This window comes from Oryx dammah, unplaced genomic scaffold (assembly GCF_014754425.2).
Source record: "Oryx dammah isolate SB20612 unplaced genomic scaffold, SCBI_Odam_1.1 HiC_scaffold_15, whole genome shotgun sequence".
Taxonomy (NCBI): Eukaryota; Metazoa; Chordata; class Mammalia; order Artiodactyla; family Bovidae; genus Oryx; species Oryx dammah.
In genome coordinates this window covers 39169244-39191794 of record NW_024070199.1, presented here as the reverse complement: position 1 = coordinate 39191794, position 22551 = coordinate 39169244, and the positions used below count along the sequence as shown (strand labels likewise).

The window sequence follows — 22551 nt, the reverse complement described above, 5'->3', positions numbered from 1 at the left end:
CGCTGAGAGTCGGACACGACTGAGTGGCTTCACTTTCACTTTTCATTTTCATGCGTTGGAGAAGGAAATGGCAACCCACTCCAGTGTTCTTGCCTGGAGAATCCCAGTGACAGGGGAGCCTGGTGGGCTGCCGTCTATGGGGTCGCACAGAGTCGGACACGACTGAAGTGACTTAGCAGCTCTCTATGTCACAATGAACACGTAGGTTACATTTGAATAAATCTGGGGCTCTCTCTCCATATGGAACTGTCATGAGTCCATGAGATTTCCAGGTAGTTACTCCAGCAATTTTCTTCCACTACTAGAGGACACTTAGATATCAAGGACTGCCCTTCCACCCTAAGTTTCTTTTCAGCAGGAGTCAAGACTCTCAATATCTACAAATAATGAATGCTGGAGAGGGTGTGGAGAAAAGGGAACTCTCCTCCAGTGTTGGTGGGAATGTAAATTGGTGTAACCACTATGGAAATAGGGCTTCCCAGGTGGCGCTAGTAGTAAAGAACCCGCCTGCCAATGCCGGAGACATAAGAGACACAGGTTCAGTCTCTGAGTTTCGAAGATCCCCTGGAGAAGGCTACAGCAACCACTCCAGTATTCTTGCCTGGAGAATGCCATGGACAGAGGAGACTGGCAGGCTACAATCTGTAGGGTTGCAAAGAGCAGGATATGACTGAAGCAACGTAGCATGCGCAGACTATGGAAAACAGTATGAAGTTTTCTCAAAAAACTAAAAATAGAGTTGCTATGCTGCTGCTACTGCTGCTAAGTCACTTCATTCGTGTCCAACTCTGTGCGACCCCATAGACGGCAGCCCACCAGACTCCTCCGTCCCTGGGATTCTCCAGGCAAGAACACTGGAATGGGTTGCCATTTCCTTCTCCAACGCATGAAAGTGAAAAGTGAAAGTGAAGTCGCTCAGTCATGTCTGACTCTGTGCGACCCCATGGACTGCAGCCTACCATGCTCCTCCGTCCATGGGCTTCTCCGGGCAAGAGTACTGGAGTGGGTTGCCATTGCCTTCTCCAAGAGTTGCTATATGATCCAGCAATCCCACTCCCTGGCATATACCCAGACAAAACTGTAATTCAAAAGATATATGCACCCCTGCGTTCATAGCAGCACCATGCTTGAATAGCCAAGACATGGAGGCAACCTAGAAGTCCATTGACAGATCAATGGATAAAGTGGGTGGAATGGAATACTACTAAGCCATAAAAAGAATGAAATAATGCCAGTTGCAGCAACACAAATGGGCCTAGAGATGATCATACTCAGTGAAGTACATCAGCAAGAGAAAAATGAATACCGTATGATATCACTTAACACGTGAAATCGAAATATGACACAAATGAGCTTATCTACAAAGGAAACAGACTCACAGGCATAGAGAACAGACTCATGGTTGCCAAGGGGGAGAGGCAGGAGGAGAAGGGAAGGGCTGGCAGAGTGTGGGGTTAGCAGGTGTAAATTATTCCATACAGAATGGGTAAATGACAAGATCCTACCGTATAGCACAGGGAACCATATTCAGCACCTTGCGATAAAGCATAATAGAACAGAATATAAAAAAGAACGTGCGTGTATAACTGAATCGCTTTTATAGCAGAAACTAATCAACATTGTAAATCAACTGCACATCAGTAAAATAAATCTAAAAAAAGATTGACAGATCAAAGTGGGAATTGTTCAAACACATCTGTTCTTCCTGGGGAACAGATGTTACTGGAAGCAATTCCAGAGGGCGTGCTGCCTTGCAGGAATGGAGCCAGGTGCTAATGACGCTTCCTGTCCTTCCCACTGTCAGTAAGGGGAGCTGGCATGTCCTTGAGGTATATGTCCCTCATTGAACAGGTGCAGGAGACCCCTGGGGACAGCAAGTCACCACCCCATCACAGGTCCCTCCCAAACAAGGGAGTTTGAGCCCTCTGCAAACCCAGGTGTTAGTCTAGGGAGAAAAGCAGTTACCCTGTGGCATCAGCAACAGGCTGAATAAAGTTGTTTATGATCTGGAAGAAACTATGGAGAATGAATGGGCCAAGAATCGATCCTCTTACTCATTAAATTTATTTATCACATTGTGGGCCACAAGCCATCAGATGCAAACTCTTCTGAGAAGAGACAAAAGTGGCCGAAAACCAGACAAAGACCAGATGAAGACTCTGCAGGTTGCAATTGCGGTGTGCTGGATAGGGTGCCTCTGGTTTCTCAGTTCCAGAGCTGTCTGTCCTGCTCATCACTCTGCTGCTACAACTGAAGGTGATGAGTTATATATACAGATTCTCTTGCCAACTGCCTTCTTGAGAGCTTTTCCAGTGGAAGACACTGATGGGAGTTTGAAGGTGGGAAGAGGGAAGATGTCATTTCCCCCCCAGTTTTGACATCATATGTTGCAGTGATTGTGGAAGCAGTCTGTGTGGTGCCCACAGCAAGCCAGCCATGGCACCGTCTGCAGCCGTGGCCGCTCTCGTGGATGGGCTCCTGGTTTCCTGCTCCGGTAGCTTGCTTCCAAGTGAGCCTCAGGTTCCCCCACAGTCATGAGATCTGGCAACACCACTTTTGTTTTTCCCTTCCAGTTCTAGGGCTGGTACTGTCTTCTAAGCAATCATCAATCATTGAGCACCCTTGTATTCTTCCTCCCTCCTCCTTTTTTTTTTTTGGTTTCTCCAGCTCTTCAAACGCCTTTATGATCAATTCCTTGATGAAATTCTTCCTGTTCAATATACCTAGAGTGTTTTCTATTTCTTTTATTGGACACTTACTGAAAAACACTGGAAAAGGATACATATAGCTCAGATGATTATTTTTAGTCACTCAGTCATATCTGACTCTTTGTGACCCCATGGACTGTAGCCTGCCAGACTCCTCTGTCCATGGGATCTCCAGGCAAGAATACTGGAGTGGGTTGCCATTTCCTTCTCCAGAGGAATCTTCCAGACACAGGGATTGAACCGGTGTCTCCAGCATTGCAGGCAGATTCTTGACCACTGAGCCAGCTGGGAAGCCCGCTCAGATGGTTACATGCTTGAAAATCATAGCTTGCAGAGTTACAAAAGGGAAGCAAGAAGCCTCATCATGGATGGGACTGTGGGTCACATTGACTGTCAGATAACATAAGTAAAGTGTCAACAAACTGTAAGGCCCTATAGTTTTGCAATCTCTGAGCAAATACTCTGGCATCTTCGAAAGCATGCTATTACCACCATTACCAATACTTTAGAAAATTTGCTAATCTATGGCACCCCACTCCAGTACTCTTGCCTGGAAAATCCCATGGACGGAGGAGCCTGGTAGGCTGTAGTCCATGAGGTCGCTAAGAGTCGGACACGACAGAGTGACTTCCCTTTCACTTTTCACTTTCATGCATTGGAGAAGGAAATGGCAACCCACTCCATTGTTCTTGCCTGGAGAATCCCAGGGACGGGGAGCCTGGTGGGCTTCCATCTATGGGGTTGCAGAGAGTCGGACACGACTGAAGTGACTTAGCAGCAGCAGCATAGCTCATTTGATAATTGATACAATCTGATATCTTGTGATCTTATATCAATTCAATCTCATCCGGGATCCTTGTGACTTAATGTGCACAAAGGAAATAAATCAGTTACATAATTGTTTACTACTGTCTTCAATGGTGAAACACAGTTTTTAGTGCTCCTAACTGATATTAATATTTTTCTTCTAGTTTTATTGAGACATAATTGACCTACAGCACTGTGTAAGTTTAAGGTGTAGAGCATAATGATTTGACTCACATACATCGTGAAATGATGACCACAGTAAGTTTAGAGAACATCATTTATCTCATATGGATGCAACATTAAAGCAATAGAAAAATTTTTTCCTTGTGATGAGAACTCAGGATTTCCTCTTGTAACCGCTTTTGTATATAACGTTGTTGTTGTTTGGTTGCTAAGCTGTGTCTGACTCTCTGTGACCCCATGGAATGTAGCCCACCAGGCTCCTCTGTCCATGGGGTTTTCCAGGCAGGAATACTGGATGGGTGGCCATTTCCTTCTCCAGGGATCTTCCCGACCCAGGGACTGGACTTGCGTCTATTGCCTCTCCAGCGCTGGCAGGCTGATTCTTTACCTATGAGCCTCGAGGGAAGCCCTCGTGTATAATATACAACAACGCTAATTATGTTTACCATGCTGTACCTTACATCCCTGGTTCATATTTGTCTTATAACTAGAAGTTTGTACCTTTTGACTACCTTCAATTCCCTCCCTCCCAACGCTGCTTCTGGTAACCACAAAGCAGATCTCTTTTCTGTAAGTGTGCACGTTTGCTTTTGAAGTGTGATTGATCTGCAACACCATGTTAGTTCCTGGCACGCACGCAGTGTTTCAGCATTTCTGTGCATTTCAAAATGACCACCGTGATAAGTCTGGTTGTTGATTGTGACCCTCCAAGGACACTACGTGATTAAAGACTATATTCCACAATGCACATTTCATACCCATGACTTGTTTATGTTGTAACCGAAAGTTTGTACCTCTTAGAGAACAAACGGGTGGTTGCCAGAGGGGAGGAGGGCGTGGGGGCGGACAGACATACACGAGGGTGAATAAGAGGCACCAACTTGCAGTTATCAAGCACCATGTATTGAGCAAAGACAGAACTGGGGTGGGTAGCTGTCCCATGCTGGTTATGTGGTGTTTCTACTTTCATCCTTCTCTATCCTCAACTTTAATATTTATCATCCTACCCTAAACCTCAATTCCTGTTTTGTACCCCAAATCCTGTCTCTGAAGGATTGTCTCCAGCACATGACTGGACTTCAGTTTCTTCTGTATTTGTCTCTCAGTAGATTTCAGCCTATCTGTCCTCTGCCTACCAGGAAATCTTAAACACTTGGCATTGTCGCTTTCTTTTTTCTACCCCACTCTTGAGTTTACTGCTTTGTTCTTTTGTTGTTGTTTTAATATCATTTTTGTTAGGCTTGGGGATTTCCAAGAAGGTTGAGCAGAGGTTAAACTTACACTCTGTGTTCTTGATCCAGTCTCAGATGTTGTGTTTAATTTTTACTGTGTTCAGGTGCTTTGACTGATACATGAGATATTTGTGAACTTGTGGTGGCAAACAAAGGTCAGTGTTCTTTTAAAGCAAATATAACTCCCTCTGAATCTCCTTTTGACAACTGTTTCTGTACTGAGATGACCTAATTTTCTGTGAATGATGGTAGTGAGAAAGGTAAAGATAGTTCCAGAGAAGGAATTGTAGCAATAGCAGGGAAATAATACCAGTATTGTTAAAGGTGAAAATCAAGGCCAGCTTTCCACAGTCTAGTTTTGAATTTGTCTATCCGTAGAGCCTCCCTGGTGGCTTAGATGGTAAAGAATCCACCTGCTGATATAGGAGACCCTGGTTCAGTCCTGGGGTCAGGAAGATCCCCTGGAGAAGGGCTTGGCAACCTACCCCAGTATTCTTGCCTGGAGAATCCCATGGACAGGGGAACCTGGTGGGTTAAGTCCATGGGGCTGCAAAGAGACTGAGCAACTGAGCGTGCACACACGCATGGAGGCCACCACTAATCTTTTACTTATTTAATAAATGGAGATGCACTTCGTTAACAAGGAAGTCCGAGGAATTAAATAGTAGTATGTATGTGAAACACTCAGCACAGTGCCTCATTCAGATTATCACTCTAGTGAGAACCGTAAACCCAGACAGCGTCGTGTGTGCGTGCCATGTCGCTGCAGCTGTGTCTGATTCCGTGCATCCCCGCGGACTGTAGCCCGCCAGGCTCCTCTGTCCACGGGATTCTCCAGGCAAGAATACTGGAGTGGGTTGCCATTTCCTCCCCCAGGGGATCTTCCCGACCCAGAGATCAAACCTGCATCTCTTACGTCTCCTGCATGGGCAGGCAGGTTTTTTTTTTACCACTAGTGCCACCTGGGTGGTCATGTATGGATGTGAGAGTTGGACTGTGAAGAAGGCTGAGCACCAAAGAATTGATGCTTTTGAACTGTGGTGTTGGAGAAGACTCTTGAGAGTCCCTCGGACTGCAAGGAGATCCAACCAGTCCATTCTGAAGGAGATCAACCCTGGGATTTCTTTGGAAGGAATGATGCTAAAGCTGAAGCTCCAGTACTTTGGCCACCTCATGCGAAGAGTTGACTCATTGGAAAAGACTCTGTTGCTGGGAGGGACTGGGGGCAGGAGGAGAAGGGGACGACCCAGGATGAGATGGCTGGATGGCATCACGGACTCGATGGACGTGAGTTTGAGTGAGCTCCGGGAGCTGGTGATGGACAGGGAGGCCTGGCGTGCTGCGATTCATGGGGTCGCAAAGAGTCGGACACGACTGAGCGACTGAACGGAACTGAACTGAGCGCCACCTGGGGAGCCCCCAGACAGTGGCAGTCCTCTGCAAGTGCGGCACTTTTGATCTTCACTTCCTCTTTAGCTTCACCACCAACGTGATCGTTTATCTGCCTCTCTATCACCTCTGCCCTCAATAGTCAACTCTCAGGCTCTACTCCGTTGGGTCTCATGATTTCATCAACCCATGTGGCCCTCAATTTCTCATCTTCTGCTCCATGGGTGTGAAATCTGAAGAGACAGGCATTAAATACACCCGGCATGGTCATGCAGCGCTCTCGGGAAGAGCTGGTCAGTTGTATTATTTTGGCTGCATTGGGTCTTCGTTGCTGTGCACAGGCTTTCTCTACTTGCAGTGAGAGAGAGTCTCATTGCAGTGGCTTCTCTTGTTGTAGAACATGGGCTCTAGGACATGTGAGCTCAGCAGTTGCAGCTCCTGGGCGGTAAAGCACAGGCTCCAAAGGTGTATGGCATGGGATTAGTTGCTCAGAGGCATATGGAATCTTCCTGGACCAGTGATCAAACCGGTGTTCCCTGCATTGACAGGCAGATTCTTATCCCCTGGGACTCCAGGGAAGTTCTGGTCAGTTGTTTTGAACAAGTACAAGTCAAAGTGAAAGTTTTACTTCCTTTTAGTGACTTTGTCCATCGCATGCAGGAGTGTAACATAAAGGCTCCTTCTAGTGACCAGCAGTATACGCACTGCGAGTGTTCGGGGAGATCCCAGATTCTGTGTGAAATGGCGCCACCTGGAGGTTCAAAGCTTACAGTTGCAGAGACAACGAATCTGCCATTTGGTTCTATTAATTTACCGCTGTTCAGTTCGGTTCAGCTGCTCCGCTGTGTCTGATTCTTTGTGACCCCATAGACTGCAGCACACCAGCCTTTCCTGTCCATCACCAACTCCCGGAGCCTACTCAAGCTCATGTCCATCCAAGTCGGTGATGCCATCCAACCATCTCATCCTCTGTCATCCCCTTCTCCTCACGCCTTCAATCTTTTCCAGCATCAGGGACTTTCCAGGGTCTTTTCCAATGAGTCAGTTCTTCGAATCAGGTGGCCAAAGGATTGGAGTTTCAGCTTCAACATCAGTCCTTCCAATGAATGTTCAGGACTGATTTCCTTTAGGGTTGACAGCTTGGATCACTTTGCAGTCCGAGGGACTCTCAAGAGTCTTCTCCTGATCCCTGGACCAGGGATCTAAAAGCATCAGTTCTTTGGCGCTCAGCTTTCTTCACAGTCCAACTCTCACATCCATACATGACCACTGGAAAAACCATAGCTTTGATTAGATGGACCTTTGTTGGCAAAGTAATGTCTCTGCTTTTTAATATGCTGTCTAGGTTTGCCATAACTTTTCTTCCAAGGAGCAAGTGTCTTTTAATTTTGTGATTTTGGAGCCCAAGAAAATAAAGTCTCTCACTGTTTTCCATTGTCTCCCCATCTATTTGCCATGAAGTGATGGGACTGGATGCCAGGATCTTCCTTTTTTGAATGTTGAAATTACCTTTTTTTGTTGTTGTTGAATTTACAATTTTTGAATGTTGAATTTACCATTGATTGAGCCTGGAAACTGTGTCTCACAAGGCAACAAAGGGAAAAAAAATCAAGCTTGCTGTTCTCAAGATGTGCAGCTGGAAGAAGAGTTAAAGCAAATGACAGGAGGGAACATTGTTAATACTGGATGTTGTTGTTTTATTAGTTGCTCAGTTGTTTCCAACTCTTGGGACCCCATGGACGGTAGCCTGCCAGGCTTTTCTGTCTGTGGAATTCTCCAGGTAAGAATACTGGAGTGGGTTGCCATTTCCTTCTCCAGGGGATCTTCCCGACTCAGGGATCAAACCTGGGTCTCCTGTGTTGCAGGCGGATTCTTTACCACCTGAGACACCAGGGAAGCCCCTAACCTTGTTTATTTTTACTAACATTGGATATATTTTAGTAAAATAAATGAAGTTTAAACCAACACTAAGCCATTTGTTTGGAAGGTTGGGGATGACAGGGTCTTTAATAAAATGATCTCCCTTTTGGCCAGGCAAATCTCTCAGAATGGAAGAGAATGTTCCATCAGGGGTTTGCTGAGGTTCACATAAGTTGATAGGTAGAAGTTGTGTCTTTCGTTTACTGAAGTCAGCCAAACCCCAAGCCTTCCAGAAGGAGATGGCAAGTTGCCTTAGAGCAGACCTTCTCAAAATATGATCCTCACTCCAGCAACATCAGGATCACCTGATGTTTGAAATGCACCTTCTTGGACCTCACCTCAGAGCTACTGATGAGAAACCCCAAGGGTGAGCCCGACAAACTGTTTCATCAAGATCTCTAGGTGATTCTGATGCAAACTGTGTTTGAGAAACAACCCTGGAGCATCTCCCATTTGCTGGCCAACTGAACTTAATTGATAGTTTCCCGGAACACTGGTTCCTGGCTTGAATCAAGACAACACATATTTATATAAAAACTAAAGAGAACATTATGACCAGACCCTGGAGCACTCCACCTGGATTGCCCATTGACCAGACACCTCGGGCTCTGTCCCTCACCTCCTTCATTTGGGCTGAAACATTTCCTCTTCGGTGAGGCCTTTCCTGTACATCCTAATAATTGTATTGAAGTAAGGGAATGGCAACCCACTCCAGTATTCCTGCCTGGAGAATTCCACGGACAGAGGAGCCTGGCGGGCCCCAGTTCATGGGGTTGCCAAAAGTCAGACACGACGGAGGAACTAACACTACATTATTGCTATAGCTGATTTACAAAAGAATATTAGTTTCGGGTGCTGTCCATCCTAATTAAAACCACAAAACCACCCTACCTCCTGCCTTATTTTTTCTCTATGGTATTTATCACCTTGTACTTTAAATTTTACCTCTTTGGTTGGCTTATTGTTTTGTTCCCCTCAATAACACATAAGCTTTGTAGAGACAAGGATTTTGGTTTGTTTTCTTTACTGATGTATCCACTGTGGCTTACATGAAACACATGTTCAACAAGAGGATTTATGCATAAATGGCCGTGACTGCAGGGAGGAACCAGTCAAAGGATGATTGATGAGGGAAGTGGGCTCCTGGGCAAGTCCAAGTAGGAGATGACGAGGAAGTAGCAATGGAATTGAAGAGAAGATGGTTTCCAGAGTCCAGGTTCAAGAAAAGAACCATCAACAAAGAAAAGGGAACTCCAGTGTGACCCAGCTTTCCCTGCACCATGTATGTACTCTCTGGGATTTACTGTGAAACGGGGGGACAAAAACCAGAAGCACTGAGGTTTGGAGGCAAAGAAGTGATTCCCATCCCTGGGGCACAAAGCCTTCTCTGTGAGGGGACCTAGCATTCCCGCTGACCTTGAGGTACGTCCCAGAAGAACTTGTGCTGCAAGTTCACATCCTTGCTCCTGTGACACCTTGGGACTGGCCTCCCCAGGGCATGTCCAGGCTGCCTGCAGGAGCCCAGATTGCAGTGGCGGGTGGGCTCAGATGCTGGGACATAAGCAGTACACACCAGAGACTCTCTGCTCTGGCCTTTAAACACTGGCTGCTGCCAGTCCAGTCACGCAGGTGATCTTGGCCTTCCTGATTCTGTCTCACCCTCCAGGTCAGCAGAACATGGGTCACCTTGACCTCAGCTCCATCTGATCTCTGGAACAATTTCCAGGGGCATCAGCCCAGGGAACCCCTTACTGGATATAGAAGATGCACTGTGCTTAGTTTCTCAGTCGTGTCCGACTCTTTGTGACCCCATGGACTGCCGCTCCTCTGTCCATGAGGATTCTCCAGGCAAGAATACTGAAGAGGGTTGCCATGCCTCCTCGAGGGGATCTTCTCAACCCAGGGATCAAACCCAGGTCTCCGGCATTGAGAGTGGATTCTTTACTGTCTGAGTTACCAGGGAAGCCAGGAGACCAAATGTTAACCGTGTGCCTGGGCTTTAGGGACAGAGACAAGAACTGGAATGTGACTATGTCATCTACCTGCTGTGTGATTTTTAACCCTAAGCCTGTTTACTACTCTGTAAAATGGGCATATTTAATGTATATGCAGAAAGGTTGTTGAAAGATTATTGCTGAGCCGTGAAAGACACCAGGATTCTAGGCTTTTGAAGGAGAGGAATTCAATCCAGGGTCAGTGACAAGGCTTGATCACTCAGAGCTTTTGTGTAATAGTTTTGTTAAACTATAAGAGATAGAGAAAGCTTCTGACATAAACATCAGAAGAGGGCAGAAATAGTACCCCCCTGCTAATCTTTAGCTGGATGTTATATAGCTACTAGCCGTCTGCTAATTAGAGAAAGGAAATGTCTCAAAACTCAGAGACTGGCACCAGGCCCCTCATCCACAACATACATTTTGAGATAACATTAACACAAGGTCAGGATGCCAGGCTTCAATAGTATGTTAATTGTGAACTTCCAGATGGTCAAGCTGGATTTAGAAAAGGCAGAGGAAGAAGAGATCAAATTGCCAACATCCTCTGGATCATCGAAAAGCAAGAAAGTTCCAGAAAACATCTACCTTTCCTTTATTGACTACGCCAAAATCTTTGACTGTGTGGATCATAACAAACTGGAAAATTCTTAAAGGATGGGAATACCAAACCACCTGACCTGCCTCTTGAGAAATCTGTATGCAGGTCAAGAAGCAACAGTTAGAACTGGACATGGAACAACAGACTGGTTCCAAATTGGGAAAGGAGTATGTCAAGGCTGTATATTGTCACCCTGCTTATTTAACTTTTATGCAGAGTACATCATGCAAAATGCCAGGCTGGATTAAGCACAAGCTGAAATCAAGATTGCTGGGAGAAATATCAATAACCTCAGATATGCAGATGACACCACCTTTATGGTAGAAAGTGAAGAAGAACTAAAAAGCCTTTTGATGAAAGTGAATGTTGACTGAAAACTCAACATTAACATAACTAAGATCATGGCATCCAATCCCATCACTTCATGGCAAATAGATGGGGAAACAGTGGAAACAGTGAGAGAGACTTTATTTTGGGGGGCTCCAAAATCACTACAGATAGTGACTGCAGCCATGAAATTAAAAGACATTTGTTCCTTGGAAGAAAAGCTATGCCCAACCTAGACCGCATATTAAAAAGCAGGGATATTACTTTGCCAACAAACGTCCGTCTAGTCAAAGCTGTGGTCTTTCCAGTAGTCATGTATGGATGTGAGAGTTGGACTGTAAAGAAAGCTGAGCGCTGAAGAATTGATGTTTTTGAACTATGGTGTTGGAGAAGACTCTTGAGAGTCCCTTGAACTGCAAGGAGATCCAACCAGTCAATCCTAAAGGAAATCAGTCCTGAATATTCATTGGAAGGACTGATGCTGAAGCTGAAACGCCAATACTTTGGCCACCTGATGTGAAGAACTGACTCATTGGAAAAGACCCTGATGCTGGGAAAGATTGAAGGGAGGAGGAGAAGGGGATGACAGAGGTTGGATGGCATCACCGCCTCGATGGACATGAGTTTGAGCAAGTTCCGGGAGTTGGTGATAGATAGGGAGGCCTGGCATGCTGCAGTCCAGGGGGTTGCAAAGAGTTGGACACGACTAAGCAACTGGACTGAACTGAAAATGGGCATGACTGTCCTGCAGGGCTCTGAGAGAGTGAATGTGGATAACGCAGGTAAAGAACTCATCGTAATTCCAGACACACACTAAGTCTTTATTAAATGGAGCTGCTGATGACATCATTCTTGATGACTTTTGTCATGCTTTATAATGTTAGCATTGTAGTTATATGCATATGTTAGCATTGTAATGCTTTTACAATGTTAAATGTACATTGCCTCCACATACATCGGTGGTTCCCTAACTAGCATCCCCTCCGGACCTTTTAGAGCTCCTTTGCTCCAGCTGTGCTTCCCTTGTGACTCAGCGGCAAAGAAAGTGAAAGAAAGTGTTAGTTGTTCAGTTGTGTCCGACTCTTTGCAACCCCATGGACTATAGACCGCCAGGCTTCTTTGTCCATGGAGTTCTCTACGCAAGAATATTGGAGTGGGTTGCCATTTCCTTCTTCCTGACCCAGGTCTCCTGCATTGCAGGCAGTAGCAAAGAATCCACTTGCAAATGCGGGAGACATGGGTTTGATCCCTGGGTCGGGATCAAACGGAGAAGAAAACAGCAACCCACTCCAGTTGTCTTGCCTGGGAAATCTGGGAAGCCCAGGCAAAGACATACATGCCACTTTACTCAGCACAACCCCTCCCAGTCATAGAATGTCATATGAAACAAATTTGAAATGCACTCTGTATTTGAATGAATCCTAAAACACTCTTCTTTGCATGGATAGAATCTCTTAGACTAACGTGTACAGTGCATGCTAACTAATTTGTCATTTTTTTGAAAGCCCTCCTGTATTTAGCCTTAATTTTGTTCTAAAGGTAGACAGCTATAGATATAAAGTTACAGATGTAGATATGGATATCGACATAAAGGTATATATATTAACATATGCAACTTTATATATAGTAAAGGTACTATACTTTTAAGTCTCATTTGGGTGTAAGGTAATCATAAGCTCCCAAAAGACTGAGCAGCTGATAATGAAAATTGTGTGGAGATGATGACGAAAAAAAAAAAAAAAAAAAAAGAGCACAATACCATTATTGCAACATGTTTATGCACAGAAACTGCATTTTGACTTTCAAGGTGTCATGTATTATTTACATAAACTTCTCCTTGTTCCACTGATATATCTTTCTATCTGTGAAAATAATTTAGGAACGTTGGTTTGTAATGAAACACATCATCATTTTTCCCATTAAAAATAACAGGAATATTTTTCACTCAGTGGGCAGGATTTTTAGGAATAAATGAAAGTTGTTATGCAAGGCGCTGTGTAATGGACAGAGCACTCTTTAAAAATTTTGAAAAAAATGAAGAAAGTGCATGGAAGATGATGGAAGTCACTCGGATACAGCCAGTGTTAACGCAAGTCTTTTCCCCATCCATCCAGACATGGATGTCCATAGGCTGGTACCTTGGTTCACAGGTAGGGCCATGCTCCACGCTCAGTGCTCCCTTGACATCGCACAAGCGCTGGCTTGCTGTCACGGTGAACGGGCCTAAGCTTTTTCCTCCAGCATCTGTGGGCAGAGTTGAATGTGTTTGTCAAAGCTTGCTTTGAGAGCTCATTTGCTGAGTTCTTGGCGGAGGAGAAAGCAGCGATAGCAGACACGGAAGTGAGCCCAGCTCTCCCAGCCCCTCTGCTCTCCTCTCACCCATCGTGAGTCAGGGCTCAGTTCTAGGCAGGACAACCCCTGAGGGACCTGGTCCAGAACCCAGACATGGAGGTCCGCTTCACTGTATTTCATCAACGTGCAGCCAGTGCTCCAGTGTGACAATCTGATTTTTAGATCCTCCCTCTGACCAATGGATGGAGAAGGCAATGGCACCCCACACCAGTACTCTTGCCTGGAAAATCCATGGACGGAGGAGCCTGGTAGGCTGCAGTCCATGGGGTCACGAAGAGTTGGACATGACTGAGTGACTTCACTTTCACTTTTCACTTTCACGCATTGGAGAAGGAAATGGCCACCCACTCCAGTGTTCTTGCCTGGAGAATCCCAGGGACGGGGAAGCCTGGTGGGCTGCCGTCTATGGGGTCGCACAGAGTCGGACACGACTAAAGCGACTTGGCAGCAGCAGCCGCAGCTGACCAATGGAGATCCCAACACCCAAAGTTACAAGGGTCCTTCATGGGGGTCATTATGTGTATGTGTGTGCGCATGCTCAAGTCATGTCTGACTCTTTGCCACCCCATGGACTGTAACCTGCCAGGCTCCTCTGTCCACGGCAAGAACACTGAAGCGGGTTGCCGTTTCCTACTCCTGGAGATCTTCCTGACCCAGGGATCAAACCCACCTCTCTTGTATCTCCTGGACTAGCAGGCAGATTCCCTACCACTGTCACTTAGAAAATAATAAAAATAAGGAAACTCTATGATTGGCCCTGATCTACTCTACCGCTCCCTTACTTGGCCAAGTTGGGGGATACCTATGCTGTGTACACCCGCTGTGCACCTCACCACTAGATGTCCCCAGGCCTCCCGGGAACCTGGCAAAAGGGACGAGAGCCAGGACAGGTGTCGGGCAAATGGGCTTGACTGCGTCAACCACTGCTCTACGCCCACCCAGTGTGGAGACACAGCAGTTTGCTGGGCAGTGGGACTTCTCCAGATGGGCTGTGTGGAGAAACGATGCCTCAGAAACCCCTGTGGGAGACAGGAAGGTGGCAGCTCCCTCCTACCTCCAGTTCCCCGTTAGTCAAAATCCACCCCAGGAAGGCTTCAGCTCCTGGCATTCTGGGTATGTCATCTGCCAGCTTCCCGGGTGATACATGATACCATGCCTGGCCACTAGGGGGCGTTAGGGAGTCTGGGTAAGTTACAGCAGCCTTGGATGAGGACACATCGCAGGCCAAAGACTAGTAGTTGCCAGTGGCATCAGAAAAGTCTGGGTGCAAGCAAGAGATGATGGAGGGCCTCCCCTCACCTTCCTCATGTCTGGACAGCAGGACAGCGGAGCTGATCTGGAGCAACACCTTCAGAGTCAAGAGATTCCAACCTGACCACACACCCTACATGAGCTTGGCGTTGACATTGAGTCTCACTTTGCATAAACTTCAAACGAAGACAAAAATGATACCATTACCACCCCTCCCCTGGCTCAGAGAGAAGATGTGATTGAGGCACAGATCCTCAGACCTTGCAGAAGACTTGTACACAGTGGTGGTGGTATAGACTCTAAACAGCAAGAAAACCAACAACTCAACTTAAAAATGAACAAATGAGTTGAACAGACACTTTGCCAAAGATACGCAGATGGCAAGTAAGCACATGAGATGACGGTCAGCATAACCAGCCATTAGGGAAATGCAAATTAAAACCATGAAGAGGGAATTCCCTGGTAGTCCTGTGGTTAGGACTTAGGCTCCAAGCTTCCACTGCAGGGGGCACAGGTTTGATCCCTGGTTGGGGAACCAAGATCCTGCAGGCCTCACTGTGCTGCCAAAGTTAAAAAAAAAAAAAAACAAAAAAACACCACAAGAACTCACTACACATCTATAAAAACAGCAAAAATATGAAGCACCAAGAATATCAAGTGCTGATGAAGACGCAGAGTAACTGTAACCACCCTTTTGCTGACTAACAATTTCTTCTCAAACCCACCATACAAATACGCTTACAAGAGGCCATATCTTGACATTATGGCTTTAGGCAAAGACACCCTCACCAGTAGACTCAACACAAGTTTCTCATCAAAGAACATGTGTGCACACATGTACACTGCGTCAGTCGTTTCTGACTGTGACCCCATGGACTGTAGCCCACCTGCCGGGTTCCTCTGTCCATGGGATTCTCCAGGCAAGAATATTGGATCTTTCCGACCCAGGGATGGAACCCATGTCTCTTAGGTCTCCCGCGTTGGCAGGTGGGTTCTTTACCACTAGCACCACCTGGGAAGCCCAGAGAACATATGAAACAAATTTAAATTGTTTGAATGAACAGTAAAATGTTTTTCTTTTCATGGGTGGAATCTTCTAGATTTCAGCCTGTTATATGTATTCACTCTGCTCATTTTTAAAAATCTCTCTTACATTCAGCCTTGATTTTGTCCTGAAGTAGGGTCAGCGAACATTTTCTGTAAAGGTAGAGAGTAAATACTCTCACCTTTGCGAAACATTAGGCCTCTGTTGTACCTACTTAACTCTGCCCTCAGCAGGCAGATGGGGACAGCAGTTAATTCATGTCTATAGAGCGGGTTCCAATAAAACTTGACAAAAACAGACTGTGACTTGATTTGGCCCATAGGCCCAAGTTCACCAACCCCCGTCCCAAGAGCTGGAGGAGGAGATGGAGCTATGGCAGGCTTAGTACCCAGCTGGCGGCAGTGGGGCAGGGCCAGCTTCCATGGAGATGCAATAATGAGGCGGCTAATGAGCATTTAACCTGGCGGCTGCCTGGTTTTGCTGGAGAAACATCCCAGCTGCTTGCACGTACTGGTCCTGAGGTAGTTTCAAGAGGCGTCCCCTTCCTCACCCAGATCTGTTTCAGCGGCACGTCCACGTTCTAAAGTCCTTTCAGCATCTGTGCGGCGGGGGTGGATGGAACCTGAGGCGTGGAGGGGCTGAGGGCCTGTGTTAAGTGGCAGAGCTGTGTCAAGAGCCCAACTCTGACCTTAACTCCAAGTCTGACCCACTGAATGAGCCCCTCTTTCCAGGCAGGGCGGTGCCCAGAAAAACAGGCTTGTAATGTCACCTGCTTCAACACGAAAGTAACTGAAGTGTTTCTCAGGGTTGTTCAGGGCTGCCATTGGAATCGCCTGCTCCATCGGCCTCTCTGTGGGTGGGATCCAGCTGACCTTGACACATATCTCCTCTTCCGGCCCCTCCGGCAGCCCAAGACAGAGCCAGGGTCCAGGGCTTTGTGCAAAGAAGCCCTGGTGCCATGATACCCACAGCAGACTTAAAGGAATAGACTTTATTAACCTAGCTCTTAAACACTAGAGGCTAAAATTCAACTGAACTCTAACAATCTATTTACAGAGTGCTGTCAACAGACCAGGCGGGGCTGGGCTGCTCTTCACTCATGACACAGAGGACATTTATATACATCTGACCAAACCCTCAGGGACAGGATACCAGGCAGGAGGGCAGCAGGTCAACAGAGAGACGGACAGACAGACACAGCAAAGGCCGAGACAGTCGAGCGGGCCCGCAGGCCTGGCTCAGTGCTTCTTCAGGCTGTAGGCCAGGCTGCCAGGGACCCTGGGGCCCTGCAGGGGCGGCGAGTTCCACACGGCGGAGCTGGTGCGCTTATGGTAGCGGGGCTTGCTCTTCTGGAAGATTTCCTCCAAGTCCAGTTGGAGGAGGCTTCCGAAGAGATCCAGAAGGTCTGGGGGCTGGTAATACTGGCGGATGACGGCCTGGCTGAGCTGGGTGCCTGCGGGGGGACATGAAGGGCTGGCTCACTGCCCTGTGTTCCCCGAGTCTCCTCCCATCTCCCTGCCCTCCCACAGAAGCCCTGTCAACCTCTCTGCCTCATCACTCCCCCACCTCCTGCCACATCAACTCTTCTCAGAGTCCCCCTCTACGAAACAGCAATAACCCCTCACTGCCCGCTCCTGTAGCCCTGCTCTGGCAGCTCACGTGAGCCAGGCACTCGGCCGAGGTCACTGCATGACCACCTCATCGTGAGACCACCACGGCCACCTCAATGAGACCTGCCGAAAGGCACACAGCTGGTGACCGGCAGAGCTGGGGTCTAAAGACAAGTCCAGCTCCAGGACCAACACATCTGACGTCATGTTTGACGGCCTTGACCAGCTACTCACACCATCAACACCGCAGCCCCGTCATGCCTGGTGCAGGCTGGGGCTGCTGGTGGCTCAGAGCCTAGAGCGAGGCTGAGGAGGAACCCAGGGGGTCAGGGGGCAGAATGCGTGCCCAGCGCTCGCCTGGTACCAGGCCTTCCTGCACTAACATGCTTGTCATCAGCAGCCCTTCTCAGCTGGGTGCTCTCAGCACCCCCATTCCAGATGGGAAAACTGAGAGTTCAAGTGGGCTGGTGGAGGTCAACCACAATTAGCCTGGCATCCCAGCCATGCTGACTCCTGCCAGCTGCCACCTCCAGAATGACTTATTATTAAGGAGACAGAGTCAGATTCCAGTTACTGTGGGGTTTAGATGAAGTGAGACTCACAGAGCCTGTGGTCTGTAGAGGGCTGAGCTCCCGGGGCTCTGGGCCCTTCCTCCTGGGAGTGAGGGCCACCCCACCCCCAGCTCGGCCAGCTCTGTGAGATGGGCACCCACTGGCCTCGCTCACTCCCGCAGGCTTTGGACCCAGGCCTAAGGCACCTTCAAACTCACCCACACTCCTGTTTAGAGACGTGTAAACTCGGGGACCAACCCTGCTTAAGGGCTCCCATCTCCACCCCCAACTCCCGCCACCAGCTGGCCAGCACCCCCACTCCAGCTCTTCATACACAGCCAAAACCCCGCTACCTCTCTGGGCTCTATTCCCCTCCCGGGCGACACATTTGGGTCCATCTGGCCTACTGGGTGGGGCTCCCAGGGGGAGGCCAGAGCCTGAGACGGAATACCCAGCACCACACCTGCTGGCAGTCAGGCAGGATCCAACGCATCTGCTGAGAACGGAGGCGCCCAGCACCGTAGATCTGGTCTACAGGCGAGCCCACTGGTCAGGGCACACCCACCCTTTCCAGGAGCGTCCGGAGGTCCGACGCAGAGTTGGCCCAAGACTCAAGCTGCCAGCCCACAGGCACAATGGGCTCCTGACACCCACAGCCGCCGAGCCCTCGGAGTCACAAGTGGGGACCCGCCCCCCCGGGGAGCTCCAGGCCCCGCTCACCTCGGGCCCAGCTGGGGATGGGCTTCCGGGGATGGGCCTCGTCATCGGTGGAGTCATCACTGTTCAGATCCATCCCGTAGTCATCTGCATTGATCTTGGGGGGGGCCCTGTGCCCCTGAGGGGTCATCTGATACGACGTACAAGCTGGAGACTGGAAAAGATGAACCTTGCTACTGGCTGCCCGCCCTGCATGCTGGCCTCTCCCGACGCTGAGAAGCGCCGGGCCCTGCATGCTGGCCTCTCCCGACGCTGAGAAGCGCCGGGCCCTGCATGCTGGCCTCTCCTGACGCTGAGAAGCGCCGGGCTCTGGCCACCTCCCCTCATTTCACAGGGAAAAGAAAGAAAAAGGTGCAGGGGTTGCTTTTTGATTGGGAAAAAAAAAAATCATGACTCTTATGTCTTCCTTTTTCATGTAAAAGCATGTTACAAACGTTCTTCCAGGTCAGTGTGTATGTGTGTATGTCCTTTGAATGGCTGCAGGGCACTGCACCGGGAACTCCATGGTTTGTAGTTTAACCACCTGGTGCAGCGACCTTCCAAGTTTTCAACATCCTAAACTGTACTGCAACGAAAACCTTCCTCACACTACATCCGTCTATAACAGCATTAATAGCCTAAATGCTAGTCGGGGAGGGCTGATTAAAGAAATTCTGGTACCAAGTGGGACACAGCTACCAGAAGCAATTAATAAATGGTGAAACAGGTGTGTATAACATATTAAACAAGCAAAAAAAAAAAGGAGAGGGGGAAAAAAAAATCAAGCTGCTAAACGGTATGTGTTCTGGACTGAACGTTTATATTCTTCCCCCACATTCCTACGTTAAATCCTAATCCCCAGTGTGATGGTATCTGGAGGTGGGACCTTTGGGAGGTACAGCCCTCCTCAGTGGGATCAGTTCCCTTAGAAAAGACCCCAGAGAGCTCCCTCTCCCCTCCAGCCATCTGAGGACACAGCAAGAAAACGGCCATCTGTGAGCCAGAGGAGGGCCCTCACCTGCCAGCGCCTTGACCCTGGCCTTCCCAGCACGTCTGCTGTTTAAGCTGCACAGTCTAGGGTCATTTGTTGTAGCAGCACGAACAGACTGAGACGGAATGTACAGTCTGGGCCCATTTAAAAAACTATATTTATGTGTGTGTGAGAAAAAGTGTGTACAAAATATTTATGAATGTTTAAATATAGAAAGAAATACACCAGACTTAGACTTACCCTTTGAGGGCACCTTTCTTTTGCTTTGTATTCTTTTATAAAGCTCAGTTTCTTTTTTTTTTTAAACTACTTTCTACTTTCAGAATAAAGAACAATACATATATCAAAAATAGTTGTAGAGGGGGAAACACTTGGGCCGATTGTATCCTTCCTCTTTCTCTTGAAGGGAAGGGAAGGTTGCTCAGTTGTGTTGAACTCTTTGTGACCTCATGGACTGTATGGTCCATGGAATTCTCCAGGCCGGAATACTGGAGTGGGTAGCCTTTCCCTTCTCCAGGGAATCTTCCCAACCCAGGGATCGAACCCAGGTCTCCCCTATTGCAGGTGGATTCTTTACCAGTTGAGCCACAGGGAAGCCCCCCTCTTTCTCACGGTCCCAATATACTCAGCCTGTGCCTCCAGCTCCTGGGAAGGGAATCATCAGAGCCGGGGGCCCTCTCCAGCCTGACGCCCGGGGCCTCACCTGCACGTCCACGGTCACGTTCAGGCTGTTGCTGGCACCCGCGGCCTCCTTGGCCTTCCTCTCCTGCTCCTCCTGCAGCCGCTGCTCAGCTAGGCGCTGCTGCTCTTCCTGGGGCCCGGAGACAGCGGGAGGCAGGATGTCACAGACCGGAGGAGTGCGCTCCCCCACTCTGCGCCAACCCCAGTGCAGCCAGGCGGGCACAGCAGCTCCTGCCCGAACCACTGGGGCCAGGCCGCCCCAGCCCAGAGCTCAGCGCAGAGCCCGTGGCAGCCACACGCCCGGCCCCCTGCTACCTTTCTCCTCTTTTCCTCCAGCTCCCGCTGCAGCCGCTCCTTCTGTGATCGCAAGGCTTTCTCTCTCTCCTGCAGCTCCCTGAGGACCGAGCCAGAGCCAGTCAGAGCAGGAAACCGAGCCCCTGTTCCGTCCCCGCCAGGGAAGCCAGGCCCCCAGCCCATTGGCGGGGTGGGCACGCCAGCTGAGGGCCAGCAGCTGCGCTGGGGGCTGGCGTGCACACCCGTGTCGGGGGTGCTGGGCTTTGAGGCCACCAAGCTGGGCTCCCCTCCTCCACAACTCTGCACCTGGCTCTTATCTGCCGTACGATGGGAACCTAGCCCCTTTCATCCAGAGTTGACGGGAGAGCGAAATGAGGTCTTCTGAGTCACTGCCACTCGTCCTGACCGCAGGCCCACACCCAGGCCCAGGCCTGATGTGAAGCTGGGCGGGGCTGCTCACAGGCCACCTCCGTGTACTTGCTTGGATGACCCAGAACAAGTCACGGAACCTCTCTGAACCTGTGTGCCCCTCTGGAGATGGAGCTGCTGGTATGCCGGCCACAGGTTTAAACAAGGAAATGGGTGGAAGGCGTGTAGCTGCCAACTATTATGACCACCAAACCATCGTCTGTCCCCTCGAAGCCCCGGTGCTACCCGGCAGACATCCGATTCTAAAACCACACCAGCTGCCACCCTCTGCTCCCTTCCCAGGTTCCTGTCTCTGACTCTGCCCACAGGTCAAAGGACACCTTTGTGCCACTCATCAAGCATGGGAGACAGCCCCGATGCAGTGAGACCCCTGGCGGTGGACCCCCCACGCAGACGGACGCCTGGTGTTTCCCAGGAGGTGGAGGCAGGGCCTGGGCCGAGGTCTGCCGTGTGTCTATACACGCACAGGCAGAGTTCTCTATGTCTACACACAGGCACAGGGCCCCATACAGCTCTGGGCCAACGGTGACTGTGGTTTATCCTCCCTGGCACGCCCAGAACCCAGCACAAGCAGGCACAGGGATTGGCCTTGGATAAACACTGGTGGAACTAAGTGTGGAAATCTTTCCTATCGCAGAGACCCCTGTCTCTGAAAGGGCTGGCTCATCCGCCATGGTCCCCAGTGGGGGTGGGGGGCTGCCAGGAAATGTTGATGGGGGGCAACCCGAGTCATCATCAGAATAGAGGAGCAGAGTGGTGGGCAAGAGCCAAGGACGCCAGAGGGTATCCTTCTTGGTGGGACGCTCCCACAAAGACCCTCAGCAACTGCTGAGAAATGCTGGCTCACCCTGCAACCTCCCTGCCTCATGTCAGCTGAGAAAAAAACACACCAAAGGGCTCAGCTTATCCGGCTGGAGGCAGAATGAATACAAAATCCTGAGTGACCCTGCCTGGTACTCCTTGAATCTCCAGCAACCAACACACCACGTTTGGGTGGTCTGCCTGGCTTGGAGCCAAGAGAAAAAAAACCTCCCTGTTTTGCAAAGCGCCAGTTTCTCAGTCATGTGCGACTCTTTGCGACCCCATGGACTGTAGCCCACTAGGCTCCTCCATCCATGGGGATTCTCCAGGCAAGAATACTGGAGTGGGTAGCCATTCCCTTTTCCAGGGGGATCCTCCTGACCCAGGGATCAAACCCAGGTCTCCTGCACTGCAGGAAGATTCTTTCCCATCTGAGCCACCAGGGAGGCCTATAGGAAGAAGGGAAACCTTCTTTTCCAGACCTCCGAGTGAAGGTGGGAGCTGCCCCTGGGTCATGGCTACACCGGTGTCCGCCACACGCACAGGAGGACGGCACGGCCCCCGAGGGCTGGGCTGCCCGCCCGGCCGCTCACCTCTCAGCCTGCAGCCGCTCCTGCTCCCGCAGCCGCTCCTGCTCCCGCTGCCGCTCCTGCTCCCGCAGCCGCTCCTGCTCCCGCAGCCGCTCCTGC

At 49.2% G+C, this 22551-nt stretch overlaps 1 protein-coding gene across 2 annotated transcripts in view; it reads right to left on the bottom strand.

Moving 5' to 3' along the window:
• Positions 1 to 16785: 16785 nt before the first annotated feature.
• LOC120874553 (inner centromere protein) overlaps positions 16786 to 22551 on the bottom strand; it is a 28196-nt gene continuing 22430 nt past the window's right edge. For both annotated transcript variants that reach the window (XM_040256004.1, XM_040256005.1), the window contains 5 exons: positions 22456 to 22551; positions 20654 to 20732; positions 20361 to 20468; positions 18691 to 18841; positions 16786 to 17262 (listed from right to left, as the gene is read on the bottom strand). The exon at positions 22456 to 22551 is cut by the window's right edge and continues 164 nt beyond it. In XM_040256004.1, the coding sequence (XP_040111938.1) occupies positions 17048 to 17262; positions 18691 to 18841; positions 20361 to 20468; positions 20654 to 20732; positions 22456 to 22551 (649 nt within the window). In that variant the 3' untranslated portion in view covers positions 16786 to 17047. The remainder of the gene's footprint in view (positions 17263 to 18690; positions 18842 to 20360; positions 20469 to 20653; positions 20733 to 22455) is intronic.